We start from the raw sequence: 15,344 nt of genomic DNA, 5'->3' as shown, positions 1-15,344 counted from the left end.
CTCTTTTCAATATGCAACAATCTGTTTAGGGCACTAGAATTTGTAGCCATGTGTGCAGGTGGCAGAAGAGAGGAAAACCTGCTGGTTGAGTTGACGCCATTTAAGTCTACAGTATGTGATCCAGACCTTTGGTTCCTCCTCAGATGCATGTGATTGGGAAGGGAAGATGCAAGTATCTGAATTTTTTAATGGTTATAAATGTAGTATTGAGATGCCAAAGAGCCATGTGATTAAGACTCCGATTTCTTATAGGATAAATTTTCTTAAATTACCATAAATTTCATTTGATTCACTGACTGGATTGAAATCCACCAATAACCATGTTGTTAATAATTTTTTTAGCCTTAAAGGTACCACAAGATTCCTTGATGTTTTCCTAGAAGAAATTACTCCTTAAAGAACTACCCCTTTGAGAACTTTGTATTAATAATCCATTTATTGAAGAGAAGTTTTAATTATTGGAACTAGCCAGATCTGCAGTGTTAACTGTTACTTTAAACGGTTGTTTAGCACTGACTGCTTTTTTTCCTATTGGTTTAATTTAATTGTTGTATCTTCCAGATATTGACGGCTGAAGCCATCAATTCCCAAACTTTGTCTGAAGAAGTTGCTAAATTTGTGGAACTGATCTGGGCCGAAGCACTTGGACTCTTGAATGATTTGTTAGCTAAACCAGTAATGAGCATAAGCCTCAATGATGTAAGTCAATTCTACCTGAGAGCGTTAGCTCCTTGTAAACACACTGTTCCTCTGAAATTTATCAAAAATGCAGTGTCAACCTTTTTTCACACATTTGAAATTCAGAAGATGGGAAGAGGGCTTAATAATAGATATGAAAGGACAAAGGAAGAAAATAGAAATATTTGTAACAGTCTGCATTTTGGAGAAGGTGGCATCTCAACCTTTGCATTGCTAGACTTAAACTGCTTTTCACCTTTCTGATACCTTCTCATGTTTCTCTCTTATTCTCTCAGTAATTCAGTGTTTCGAGAGCCAGTGTGGAGTAGTGCTTGGAATGTTGGTTTTAGACTTGGAAATGTAGGTCCAACAAGCCATGAAATTCACTATCTAACTTTGGGCCAGTTGATCTTTCTTAGTCTGATGTACCTCATAAGCACTGTTGGGAGGATAAAATTCAGGGGAAAGCCATGAACTCTCCCAGAAGGTCATTGAAGGAAAAATGTGATATAAATGCAATTAACAAATAAAAGGTAATAACTTTTGATAATCACCTTTCCATTAAAGGTTAGTAGAGCAGAAGGTGTTCTTTTTCGGTTAAAAAAAGGACTGGATAATATGGAAAAGGCAAAAGACATACCTGTAATTATGTCAGAGTTCTATGAAATTATACCCCACAAAAGGGGCCTGGATTACAAAGTTACCAAGAAGCTGTTGTCTAACAAGCAAGATCTCTGTCAGGTAAAATTTTTAGTTTTAATTCTTATTTTCAGTGCCTCCCATATGTAACCAAAGTAATGGATGATGGTATGAGTATCATAGTAGTTGTAAGCTTGGTTCTGTTTTGATAAATTTCACTTCTCAGATGGTGGTGTTGATTGTATGTCACACAGACCTTGTTGAGACATTACACTTTGTGGTTTCATCAACAACAACATGTGGTAGCTCAATTGGAGTGCAATAGTTGCTCTTCAGTTTGAAATGTTGATATCCAAAAATGGTTTTCTAAGTGGAGAAGTGGGTAGCTGCAACCTCAGAATAATTGTTTAAATTACAGGTTTTAATTTTAAAGAGTTGCCTGTATAACATGTAATAGTTTGGGGAAATGATAATGATTTTTTATAAGTCTAGACTATGTATATTTGAATAAAAAGATAAAAGACCATAGCTTGGTTTTAGATATACAACAATTCTTGTTTCTGTATTATTTTTTAGTTGATCAGGGACATGTTGAATGTTAGTGAAACAAGCATGTCAGCTCCTAAGCCATCATCCTCTTCCAAGTATCGGGCTTTGAGATGCAGGATAGATGCTCTTGATTCAAATTCGGAAGAATTTTGCAAAGTTAAACAGCTAATAAAGCAAAATACCAGGTGAGTTTTAATAGTGATATGTGGTTTGTAGACAAAGCAAGACTGTTCTCCTTCTCTCCTTCTTTTTGGAAGGAGACCAAAAACCACTGATCCGTACCACTAGTTGGAAAAAACAAACAAACCCAGAACTAATCTAGAACTGCAAGATGTTAAGATAGTGGGGAAATGACATGAATTATTTTGAGGATAATATTGCCCTATTCCTAATAAATTTCACCAATCACTCATAGTGAAAAAGTTTCAAGAATATGATATAGCTTGAAGTCTTCAAGCCGCCCAGAGACCTTTGGGTAGTGTGGGTGGCATATAAATTAAAAATAAATAAATAAATAAGTCCGCTGTGATAAATTGATAGCATTAATGGATTGGACCACATCAGCAGATGATGAATATCTTTACAGGCTGCAACACCTCAGTGCTACCAAAAGGTTTAGGCACTTTGTTCTGATTAGCAATCATAGGAATTTAATCATGTTCCTCTTACTATCTGCCAGACTAGAAATTGCTGAAATTTAGAAGGACCAAAATCTTAATTGGGAGAGCTGCTTTGAACATGATTGGGATTTGACACTATTAGAAAAGCCAAGAAACGTAACAAATGAATTCAAACCACTGTCCCTTCTCTGATAACTCATCATCACTCTTATGGCCCTTTTTATTTTTAAAGTCACCATCTGCATACACAGAACTTGAATGCACAAGCTTCATTGAAAGAGTTGTGTAATTTTATTTTTACTTCATTTACCTGTTATGCCCATTAAAATGTTTTTTTTTTCCTGGCCAGTCTCTAGAACTTTACCGCACACAGCACCAACTCTTGTATTTTGCTGTTGTAAGGCTAATTTTGTTTTAAAATACCTGTACAATGGTATTCTTGACTACTGCACATGGTTGTGAAAGCTGGACAATGAAGAAAGCTGGCAAAAAAAGATGGGCATATCTCACATGGAGTGTTGGAGGAGAACTTCATGATATCTGGCAGTTCATGATATCTATCAACTGCCAGAAAGACCAGTTAGTGGGCTCAAGATCAGATCAATCCTGAATTCTCTCTAGAAGCTAAAATAATTCAGATGGAGCTGTTACACTTGGGACATAATCATCAAAATACAAGACTCACTGGAAAATGGAAAATGGAAAGCAATACGAAAAGAGGAAGGCCCTCCTTGAAATAAATTGGTGTGGTAAAAGAAGCCATGGTTTTTTGTTAGGAAGACCAGAGCAGGGAATTAATGATTAATTGTTTTGGAGGTTGTTCATTCATAGCTTACTGTAATTTAGAAACAACTTGACCACACATAACAAAAAGAAAGAAAATATTTTCAGTTGTTCTTTGGTTGAGGAACTGTGGCCTACAGTATGAAATTCATGTGATCTCTTTCTTTGAATTTTTTTCCCCAGTGAATGTCCAGTACAAGTTTTGCAGATATATAAAGCTGGAAGAAAAACAGAAGCAGTAGGCTTTGACAGCCACCTTGGCAACATTCAGTCCTTAATTCATGCTTCAGCACCTTGCAACTTTGTTGGAATTCTTTCTCGGTAAGGGCTTGTATTGTGTTATGTGTGCTGAAGCTTCGTAGATGCTTTTCTGCTCTGCACAGGCACAAGACAGTTGTAAGGCAGAAGGGGAAAACGGCAGGGACATTGTGCTGGTGGTCAGTTCTTCGTTTCTGCAGCCTTCTCTGCTCCTTGCATCACCGCTGCTCAGGCTAAGTTGAGGAATTGGGATGAACGTCATTTCCAAGCCTTTTGATCCTTATCTGTTGATGGTGAAAGTGCCTGGGTTTCCTCCTTCCTTTTCAACTTCCTCCCCCCGACAACAAAAAAGTAACTGCTAGGCATTATTTGTATTTGTTTGTATGTATACCAAAATGCTTTACATTGCAACTCTTTCTTTTGTAGAGGACTCCTTTTGCCAAAGATCGCAGCTGAAGTACATGGCTTGGAAAGAACTGATCAGGGGAACTTGGGAAGTGGTATTTATTTCAGCAATTCCATAAGGTCTGATTTACTTGATGCATGAACTTACATTTGGGATCTTTTCAGTGGTTGAAGGGTACTGTTATGACATGCACATCTGGCCATGATTTTTTTGGCAACATCTGTGTTTTACTGTACTGTCTGTAGTTCTGTGGTGCCCAGCCAGATGAAGAGCTGTCACAAGCTAATCTATGTGTGTGATTTTTAGTGGTGTAATAAAAGTATTACCTTACCTTTGATTTGCACTCATTTCTCTGCCTTCTCATATATCACACAGGAAAGGGCACATCTTAATGTTTATCCAAAGGAGATGCAAGTTATCGGAGCTGAACTCTTCTCATAGTCTATCTCTCTGTGTTTACCTCTCTCCACAAGATGCTTTTCTCCTAGCGCCTGGAGTAGCAGGGAGGTGAAGAAGAGAAATTGGGAGGGTTCAGTTCCTTTCATTTAACTTTGGATCCAACTGTGTTGGGACAAGACAGATGAACAGCAGACATGGGTGCTCCAAATGTGCCTCATTATCCCTACAGGATACCAAATATTTCAGTATTTTGAGGGCCACACTTAAAGCAAGGGATGTTTTTGAACATGAAAAGTTAACTAGGGTGGATGAATTTTGACAGTAGCCTTTAGGAACCAACTGTGTTTTCCTCTCAATCTGGAGCCTAGAATGTAGAATGAAATCTGAAGGCTTTGAACTGAGATGTGTCACCTTTGAGTACCAACGTTCCTTTCTCCATGGCTGAAGTGTTGAAATGCCATACCAGGAGAGATTAGGTTAGTTCCCATGATGCTCTTTGGCAAGACTCAAGGACATTTTTGTTCAGGCCGTTGTTTGGCATGTCAGCTAGACTACTGTTGAGGGGCTGTAAGTTGTTGGGCACTGTCTATAGCCTAAATACTGTTGCTAGTCCCAACTAAAATAGATGCATTGAATCCATTGAATTTACATACTAAGTGCTGACTTATCATTCAGCAGTTGACTTAGTAGGTCTGGTCTAAATGGGGTTTGCACTTGGATTTAGGCCTTTTAATTGTTGTGTTTTAACTATATACTGTACTTAATTCATTGGTTTTTATGTCATGTCTTTATGATTTTGTTCATAAAGAAGAATGAGAAATTAAATTAAAGCAAGAGCTGTGGAAAATATTTGAAATATTTGTATGGATGTAACCTTCTTCTTTGTTAATAGTACAAGCTTGAAGTACTCTCAGCCCAGTCAAAGAGATGGAACTCGGCTGCTGGTGATTTGTGATGTAGCACTTGGAACTTGTTGGGATACATATGAAACAGACTATTCATTAACTGCACCACCACCAGGCTATGACAGTGTGCATGGAGTCTGTAAGAAAGATGGCAGATATTCAGCTTTTGAGGTACCAGTGCTGGTTAAATATGCTGTTTGAAGAAACATCGGAAGTTTGCTGGTGTAGAATAGCAGCTGAAAGCAGCTGAAAGTCGTTGGCTGTGGTTCACATGACGTTTTGTTGGTGTTCTTCAGACAAAACCTTTGCCTCTCAGTTCTGACCTACGTGCAGCATGTGAATGGTCATGCTAACATAAGTTGCAGAATTTTTGTAGCGGTTCCTTCAGTAAAGCAGGAACTGGCTGAGTGAGGCTTTCCATATACAGTGGTGCCCCGCATAGCGAGGTTAATCCGTTCCAGATTAACCCTCGCTATGCGAAATCGTCGCTAAACGGGTAGGGAAAATGTATTGAAACGCATTAAACTTAGTTTAATGCGTTCCAATACCTTTCTTACTTACCCGTTCAGCGAGGATTCCAATTGCCGGCAGCCATTTTCGCGCCTTCGCTAAGCGAGGGCACGGCATGAAAACGGCTCCGGCAGCCATTTCCGGGCTTCCGGCGCCATTTTGGAGCCGCCGAACAGCTGTTCGGCGGCTCCAAAATGGCCGCCGCAATACCCGATCTTCGCAATGTGGGTTTTCCCCATTGCGACGATCGGGTATGTTTCCGTATAGCGATCCAGAAAAAGGGATCGCTATACGGAAACATCGCTATACGGTGCACTCGTTAAGCGAGGCACCACTGTACTGTTGTACTGCAGCACCCATCATTCCTGGCCATGGCTGTTCTGGCTAGGGCTGAGAAAAGTTGGAGTCCTAACAACATCTAGGTGGCTGTGCTGAGCTCATCCCAGTCCAAAACTCGTTGTAAATGGCCAGTTATTTCTTTGATATATTTCTGAATGTCCTCTCAGTTTTTTGAGTTCTCAAAGCAACATTCCCCCACATGGTGCCTTTGAGATGCGCTGGGCTGCAACAGTTGGATATGCTGGAGGGTGCCTCATTGGGGAAGGGATGGCTTGATGTGATTTTTAGTAAAAGAAGGAATTATATTGATGAAAGAAAATTGCTACTGAGAGGGAGTTATATCATTTAATGAATGAGATAGCTGTCAAATTCTGTTGGTTGTGATAGCCATATGGACTCTCCAGATTAAGGCCCTTGCGGGGGAATGGAATATGAAGGAGAGACAAAAACGTGGGATATTGAAAAAAAATGAGATTATTATTTATTTATTTATTTTATTTATTTATTGGACTTATATACCGCCCCATAGCGCTACAAGCACTCTCCGGGCGGTTTACAATTTTTTAATTATACAGGCTACACATTGCCCCCCCAGCAAGCTGGGTACTCATTTTATCGACCTCGGAAGGATGGAAGGCTTAGTCAACCTTGAGCCGGATACCTGGGATTTGAACCACAGGTCGTGAGCACAGTTTTATACTTTAAAAACTGCCCAACACGGTCAAATCAGTCTGGGACCTTCTTTATAAATTCTTTATGAATTTAGCCATACATAAAGATCTCTTTCTATCTGGTTCTCAGTTCTACAAAACTGTTGATAATTACATACTTCTAAAGTACTGCTGCTGAGGAGAGCCACAGACTTACTTGGCTGCAGCTTGTTGAGTGGTTTTTAAAGTATACAGTGGTGCCTCGCACAACGGGCGCCTCACACAACGATGAATTCACACAACGCTGCCTTTTTCTGTTAAATTTGCCGCCTCACACAGCGATGTTTCCTATGGGGGATTTTCACACAACGATCTCCCTTTTCGCTCCTGTAAAAGTGTCTTACAATGTTTGGAAGCCGTTTCAAATGCTTGCAATGGTTAGCCCACCTCCTGAAACCTATGCAAACTGATTTTGGTGTTGTTCTGACACTTCGTTAATTTATGATGATTTTTTGAATTTTCTCCATTGGAAACCATTGGATGGTCTGTCTAATGGTTTCCAATGGAGAAAACAAAAAATCATCATAAATTAACGAAGTGTCAGAACAACACCAAAATCAGTTTGCATAGGTTTCAGGAGGTGGGCTAACCATTGCAATCATTTAAAACAGCTTCCAAACATTGTAAGACACTTTTACAGGAGCGAAAAGGGAGATCGGGAAAGGGCTCTTTGATCTCCGTTTGCCTTTTAAAGCTCTTCCCGATCTCCCTTTTCGCTCCTGTAAAAGTGTCTTACAATGTTTGGAAGCTGTTTTAAATGATTGCAATGGTTAGCCCACCTCCTGAAACCTATGCAAACTGATTTTGGTGTTGTTCTGACACTTCGTTAATTTATGATGATTTTTTGTTTTCTCCATTGGAAACCATTAGACAGACCATCCAATGGTTTTCAATGGAGAAAACAAAAAATCATCATAAATTAACGAAGTGTCAGAACAACACCAAAATCAGTTTGCTTAGGTTTCAGGAGGTGGGCTAACCATTGCAATAATTTAAAACAGCTTCCAAACATTGTAAGACACTTTTACAGGAGCGAAAAAGGACTTCGCAAAGCCATTTAAATGTATTGAGTCGGCTTCAATACATTCCAATGAAGGAAACATTGTTTCACACAGCGATGTTTCCTATGGGGATTTTCACTCAGCGATGGCAATCCGTTCCAATTGGAACGGATTAACCGGTTTTCAATTCATTCCTATGGGAAATGGTGTTTCACAGAACGATGTTTCACACAACGTTGATTTTTTTGGAACCAATTAACATCGTTGTGTGAGGCACCACTGTACTTTAAAAAAACTGCTTTTTCAACAGCTGAAGACTTTGTCCTTCATATTTGGTTCCATTTGACATGTTATTTTGGTTACGTGCCCACTCTGAATATTTCTATAGATCACATTTTGCTACTATCCGCTTCCAATCAACTACTTGAGTGACGAGAAAAGGTCAACACATATATTTGATTATTACTCTTGCACGGATCCTAATGTTTGTCTGCTATTATCTTTTTCCCTCAAGGGTGATGAATTTGTGGTATACAAAACAAGCCAGGTTAAAATCAAATATGTGGTTAGGTTTTGCCTTGCAAATGATGAAAGAAAAGAGTTCAATCCTATAATTTGGACTGAGTCTGAAGATTCTGTGCCTTCCCTCAACCATGAGTTGCATCCTGAAGGTGAGACAACATTAAAATAATGGATGTTAGATCTATTTCTTTGTCAAGTTAAGTGCAGTCCAAAATACCGGAGCATGAAAGGTACAATAAAATACCAAAAATAAACTTTAATTACATTTTTAAAATGCAGGAGTTCATAGGTAATAAAAAGGCATATTATAATATGAAAAGGCAGAGAATACATCTCTGAAATACATCATTTAAAACAATGGTTCTCAACCTTGAGTCCATAAGTGTTCCTGGACTACAACTCCCAGAAGCCTTCACCACTAGCTGTGCTGGCCAGGATTTCTGGAAGTTGTAGTCTAAGAACATTTGGGGACCCAACGTTGGGAAGCACTGATTTAAAAGTAAAAAGCATTATATGTTTGAGCAATCTTTAGCCTGTAAGGACATTAAAGGACACACAGAAAAACATTCTAGGTGTTTGCCCAGCGAAATCGATTTGAAACTGTGGAGAAAAATCCGTGTTCTCAGGTGTTCTGAGGTGCTGCAAGCTGTGTTGCTACATGTTTCTATTCTTTGATGTTGAGTGTCTGACATCAGTGTTGTTGCTATCTAATGTGTGTGGTGTGGCATAGTGTGATGTGTTGTGTTGCATGCATGTGTCTTTTGCCTCCCTATATTTATATTTCTCTCAAATATTTCCATTTTCCTTCAACCATAAACAACTGACTTTTGTTGACGGAGTAGCTTACTGAACTCTGCAAACAGTTGAAAAATGTTAATGTAAATCTCAATTGCTTTTAATGAGGTGGCAAAATATAGCTCCTGTTAAGTACAGGTCTGGCAAGAAGCTTTCATGGCAGATAAAAGTCCTTATTTTGACTAATGGGTTTGCATCTGCTAGACAAGTGAGATGTATTAGGCATCAGTTTCCTAAGGAATAAATTACTGGCAAAATAATTTACTGGATCAGCACACACCACCTGCTGGTCATGTTAACACATTGCGATGTTTTGCAAAATACTAGCAATCATTTCAATAACCTTTTAGTTCTCTCCTGTGTTCACGTTTTTTCATCAGTTATTTACTTTTACATTCTACTGTTAGGTTATTATGAGAGAGTTTCATCATCAGGCAGTGTTATTTTACATTGACCGTTCTTTCAAACTTGGCTGGAGAACTAGATGATTGATTTGCAGCGACTTTTAGTAAACTGTGATTAAAGCACAATGTACATCTTCAGTGTTGCATTTACTACACTTCCTTTAATTGTTTCAGCACTTTATTCATTCAGAATTTCACATCTTGACATCTCTCTTCCTCCAGTGTCTGTTTTGTCACTCTTTCTTGTTTCTTTTCTTGTTTTCAAGCAGCAAAATTACTTTGCTCCATTGGGCCAGATAAGCTATATGCTTTCCACTCAGAATACTGTTTGAGCCATGAGGTGTAATGAATGTGGTCATTTTAGATGTTTTAAAGGTTGGAAACGATGGAAACCCATCAAATCATTGCAGTTTTTTTTCTTGTTCAACATTTCCTATTTAGACTATAAAATGCCAAGCCAGGATCTGCTGAATAATATAACCGCTGGTCTTCTGGACGAATCTGGAAATCCAATTCCTCTTAAAGATATTCATATTAAGGGAAGAATAATAGACTTTGTAGCAGAGGTAATGCAAGTGGTTGTTTTTCTGTCCTAGACATGCTGAATATTTTGTAGACTTGGTTTTCCCTTTAGTTAAAACCAAAATAATTGGAATGTAAAAAATAAAATCCAAATACTGAGTAGAGGTAAAATATGTAACCATTTTCAGTTTAGTTTTAGTGTTATTAGTCTGTTTTGTTTAACAAAAAGGAAACAATGAAGTCTCATTACACTTCCAAAACTAAGAGATTTATTTTAGCATTATCTTATGAATTGTAATTTAATTACAACACTAATTTAATGATAACACTAAAGGGAAGAAGGTGTGCATGATAAAGGGATTAGTGTTGGGTTCTGTACAGGTCTGTGATTAAGGAGTGAAGAAAGCAGCTTTAGGTTAAAAGTTATAGTGGATCTCGACTGATGAACTTAATCCGTTTTGGAATGACTTTCGTACATTGAAAAGTTCGTAAGTCGAAGTACCATTTCCCATTGAAATGCATGGGAACGGAATTAATCCATTCCAGCATTTCAAAAGGCAAAAAGGCAGGGGGAAAGGGCTGGAAATTCCAATTTCCTGTCCTTTCTCCCTGCCTTTTTGGTTTCAGAGATTTCAGACAGCTTTCCTCTGATGTCGGGGGGGGGGAAGCCCTTTGAAACCTCCGAAGGTGCCAATTGCGGTGGCGGGGACCCCCAGGCAGGTCTCCCAGGGCTTGCCCTCCACCATGGGAGACCTTCCTGGGGGTCCCGGCCACCGTGATCAGCTCCTTCGGAGATCTCAAAGGGCTTCCTTCGATGTTTGGGGGGGGGAAGCCCTTTGACAGCCCCAAAGGCAAAAAGGCAGAGAGAAAGGGCTGGGAATTAGAATTTTCCACCCTTTCTCCCTGCCTTTTTGCCTTCGGAGCTCTCAAAGGGCTTTCCCTCCGAGATCAGAGAAAGCCCTTTGAAACCTTAGAAGCCAAAAAGACAGAGAGAAAGGGTGGGAGATTCGAATTTCCAGTCCTTTTTCCCTGCCTTTTTGCAGGGAGCCATTTAAGAAAGGCCCCGTTGGCAAAAAATGGCATTGACTTGCAAACGGAGCCTCGACCTCATTCGTAGGTCGAGCTCCGTTCGATGCCAATTTTTGCCAACGGAGCCATTCGTAAATCAAAGAGTTCTTATCTAGGGACGTTCGTAAGTCGAGGGTTGACTGTATCAGGCTTTGTTATAGAAATTCTCTCGTGAACAAGAAAGTTGTTTAGGTTGTTGCACTACCTTGCAACATGCTGGCTATAAGAGGATGACTATAAGAAGAGAAGTATGCAAGGAGGCAAGTAATTTCTTAAGAAAAACAGAGTACATCACAGAGGGGCAGGATACTTACTTACTTACTTTAGTTTTGCCCACCTTTCACCCAGTGAGAGACACAAGGTAATGCACAACAACTGAAAAACACATATGTTTAAAATCTTAATAAATTAAGGTAAAATAAATCGAAACAAATTTAAAATGTGTTTTTTTAACATGCCACATCTCTACTAAAAACTCCAATCCTGCCAAGGCATTCATGGATCAAAGGCCAGTTTAGAAAGGATGGTTTTCACCTGCCAGAGGAAGGGCTGTAAGAAGGGGGCCGACCTAGCCTCGGGGGGGGGGGGGGGAGAGAGAAATCCAAATGGGAGCAGTCCCTGCAAATGCCCCCTCTTGAGTCCTCACTAAATATGCCCATGACAGTGGGAGGATCCCTCACAGATCTCAGGGGCAGAAAGGGGGTTTCTGGGGATATAGGTCCTTCAGATAGCCTGGATCTAAGCATTTTCACTTGCTATTGACCTGATGTTTGTCTGAACTTAATGCATGTGTTTATTTCAGGTTGTAGTATTTCAGACGTATGAAAATCAAATCAACAACCCCATTGAAGCCAAATATGTCTTTCCTTTGGATGACTCAGCTGCTGTATGTGGATTTGAGGTTTTCATTAAAGGGAAACATATAATAGGAGAGGTAAGAGAACGAAAGATAGAAGAGGAAGTGGGGTACATAGGAAGGATACCAGGTTGTTGTGAGCTCCTGGCTGATAAGAGCCCTGCGTGGCACCTCCTCTGTGTTCCCCCTGAGAATGTCATGCTGCTGACTCTCCTGCCATAGGCCTTGATCCATCCACTCCATTTCATTCCTGGTGTTAGAAAAGTAATAGAGTGAACTCAAGAAAATCGTCTTGGTGGGCTCCAGGTGTTTTTCGATGCCTAGTACTATAATGGGAAATTTTGAAGTGTAGGCACTCACTTTGACGAGTCTTCATAGCCATGCCCTGGGTCAAAGAAAACCTGAAATATAGGCAACTGGTGGTCCATATCTCCAAAACGGTTAAAAAAAAACCCTCTGTGGAGAGCAGCTCTTTTTTAATGTTAGTGGATCATAATTCCACTTTTAAAAGTTACCAGATATAAATTAAGACAAAATATATTGATGAAGATATATATAAAGATATTGTATATCCCTGATGACGGTCAGTTACACTGTATATTTGAGTTATGATCATATTTGTTATTTATGTTTTGGTTAGCAAGTATTGTTTATACTTCTCTGTGTGTTTTTTTTTGTTTGTGTTTTGTTTAAAATACGAATAATAATAAATTAAAGAAAAACAACTAAGCTACCTGCAAATATTTTGCAGAATAATAGGGGTAGCTCACAACAATATATTGTTGCTAGGAAAGTCATCTGTTATTATAATAGCAGTTAAACTCACAGAGAACAAGGGAGCCAGAGGGTGTGTGGCAGATGAAATCACTCTCCTTGTACTTTGACTCAAGGAACCCTTGATCCATCACGTTACTTCAGATAGCTATTCCACTCTGCCAAGTCCTGATGCTTTATTTATTGGTTTATTTCAGACGTTAGTGATGAGGACAAAGATGTGAAATGTCGGCTGGCATAAGATGAACGAGGGTTGCGGGAATGGTTTCTTCTCTTGATTATGAGAGAGAATTATGTGGTGTGTGAATTCAACAATGATGCAGTCGTTGAGGCTGCACTTCTGGCCTTTCACTGTGCCCTTAATTATACAAGATAATTTGAAAACCGTTTATGAAGAAGTGACTCCTTGGTAACTGCTTAGCAAGGTGTTTATGTGTATCATCCCACTAAATAGGAAAAATACCATTTTGATATTCCAGTTTCTCCACATTTTCTGTGCAAGTGTTGAACCAGATTAAATGATTGAGGAGTGGTTGGTTGGTTGATGTTGTGTATAATAAATGACCTTGTTTTTCAAACAATGCTACCAGGTTAAAGAAAAAGAAGAGGCGCACCGACAGTACAGAAAAGCCATCATTCAAGGAGATGGAGCTTATCTGATGGATCAGGATGCGCCTGTAAGTGGACTGTGAACATTTGTTAAAGAAGGACACAAGATCAACAGACATTGGGCTCCATTAATTTTATGAAACCAGGTCAAAGTGCTTTGAGACTGATGGCTTTTCAGTGTTACCTGTCAGTAGCACTGAGTAGTCGTTTTGCCTTTCTCCCTTTAACTGACATTTAATGGTATGAAGGAAGGCAGAAGAAGCAGTTGAAAAACACAAGAAGGTTACGAATGGAAGACAATGCTGTCTGGACGTCCTGGAAAATTTCAGGAATGAAGCAGGGTGGCTGCTCAATCCAAACTTTGTCTGGAAGTGTCCCAGGTGTCTGAACAGAATGCTGTAAAACCTATATTTTCCAAAGTCATAGACATTGTGGCCAGTGCCCTGCTTAATATTTACATGTAGAGAACAGCAGAAGCTGCTGTGGTGACCTGATGAGGTCCCCTGTTCAACCAGTACTTCATCGGGTTGCTGCTGCAGTTTCTGCAGTAGGGGCTGTGTGCTTGTCTTAATTCCAGTAAATGTGGAAGAGGATGTTGGTTAAGGGTTTGCAGCCTTACCACCTGAAGCAAATGCTGTCTACTGCAAATAACAGGTGCACACAAATTTGTTGTCATGACAAGTGGGATAAATGTACCAAGGAAGGCAAGCAGTTGTCATTTGGATTCCCCATCTGTGGTGAGTTGCAGAAATCTGCATAGGCCTCAAATTAGGTTTCTTCTTCATGGTCTCTGTCAATTACACATTTGTGTTTCCTCCGCACCTGCATGGAGACCTTCAGAATAGTCTAGAACAGGGGTGTCCAACCTTTCACCTTCCCTGGGCCACATTAGAAGATGAAAATTTGGTTTGGGCTGCACATAAATTTGGTTTGGGCCGCAAGGGGTGGGCAGCCCTAGCCGTCCTCCGCAGCCCTGCTCCAAGTGCGCTTACTGGCAGCTGCGATCTCAGACAGCAGAGGCTGCCAGCTTCAACTCTGGCAGCATTATGGGGCCGGGAGGGGGTCCACCTATTGACAGGGATGGCGCAATGCAGTCACGCAGCACCCCTTTCCCCTCCCCTCCCACTCCTTCCTTCCTTCCCTCTCTCCCCCTCTACTGTTGTGACATGCCACGGCCATATTCCAGCCGCAAGTGCCGGCAATGTAACTTGAAACTTTGGAATTTTTTTAAAAATATAAAATTGCACTGGGCCGCATTATGAGCCGACCTGGGCCGCATGCGGCCCTCAGGCCGCAGGTTGGACAAGCCTGGTCTAGAATCTAACATTCCACACTCTGCCTGCTATGCATTCTCCCCACCCTGTAACTAATGCTCGGTTCCCTTTTAGCTGTCACTGAGATAGTACTTTGGGAGCATTCTCAGAGCCCTCATTTTACCTCATGATCATATCCTATTCACTTTTCTTGTTATTTTTGCAGATTTGACATTAAAAAAATAAATTGAACTAAAAAAATGGTAAATATAATAATGTTGGTACTCACTATAAACCACCATTATAAATGTACAATATTGTAACTATCAGTACATACATCTCATATTATGCATGTAAATTAGTGTAGGCCTTCTGGATTTCCAGGCATATGTCTTCATGAAATTAGCATCTCTATGACACTTGTTCAAATACAGCTAGTGCTAACAGATCCTCTAACCATTATGGTAGTGGATGGTGGATGTTTATCCTTCCATGCTTGAAGCATAAGTCTCTTAGCCACCAGAAGGGCTCATAAAGTCTACTTTCGTTATCCCTTCATTAGAAACCCGTAAGACCGGAATATAATTAAGAGAAAATCAATGTCCAGAACTACCAGAGATTTCCCCAGTAGTGCATTAATACATGTGATAATTTCAGTCCCAAAACCAATGTATCACTAAACAAGCCCAGATCATATGTGTCCATATATTACTTTAGTCTGGAAATAAACAGTCTATCTGTTAT

General features: G+C 39.9%; 1 protein-coding gene across 5 annotated transcripts in view; it reads left to right on the top strand.

Moving 5' to 3' along the window:
- The window catches only part of PARP4 (poly(ADP-ribose) polymerase family member 4), a 65,954-nt gene that overhangs the window by 10,779 nt on the left and 39,831 nt on the right, over positions 1-15,344 (top strand). For all 5 annotated transcript variants that reach the window (XM_078390062.1, XM_072993680.2, XM_072993681.2 and 2 more), the window contains 10 exons: positions 562-699; positions 1,246-1,419; positions 1,894-2,051; positions 3,453-3,590; positions 3,954-4,052; positions 5,225-5,408; positions 8,312-8,468; positions 9,960-10,084; positions 11,911-12,042; positions 13,329-13,415. In XM_078390062.1, the coding sequence (XP_078246188.1) occupies positions 562-699; positions 1,246-1,419; positions 1,894-2,051; positions 3,453-3,590; positions 3,954-4,052; positions 5,225-5,408; positions 8,312-8,468; positions 9,960-10,084; positions 11,911-12,042; positions 13,329-13,415 (1,392 nt within the window). The remainder of the gene's footprint in view (positions 1-561; positions 700-1,245; positions 1,420-1,893; positions 2,052-3,452; positions 3,591-3,953; positions 4,053-5,224; positions 5,409-8,311; positions 8,469-9,959; positions 10,085-11,910; positions 12,043-13,328; positions 13,416-15,344) is intronic.

Source organism: Pogona vitticeps, chromosome 3 (assembly GCF_051106095.1).
Source record: "Pogona vitticeps strain Pit_001003342236 chromosome 3, PviZW2.1, whole genome shotgun sequence".
Lineage (NCBI taxonomy): Eukaryota > Metazoa > Chordata > Lepidosauria > Squamata > Agamidae > Pogona > Pogona vitticeps.
This window is presented reverse-complemented; position numbering and strand designations above follow the sequence as displayed.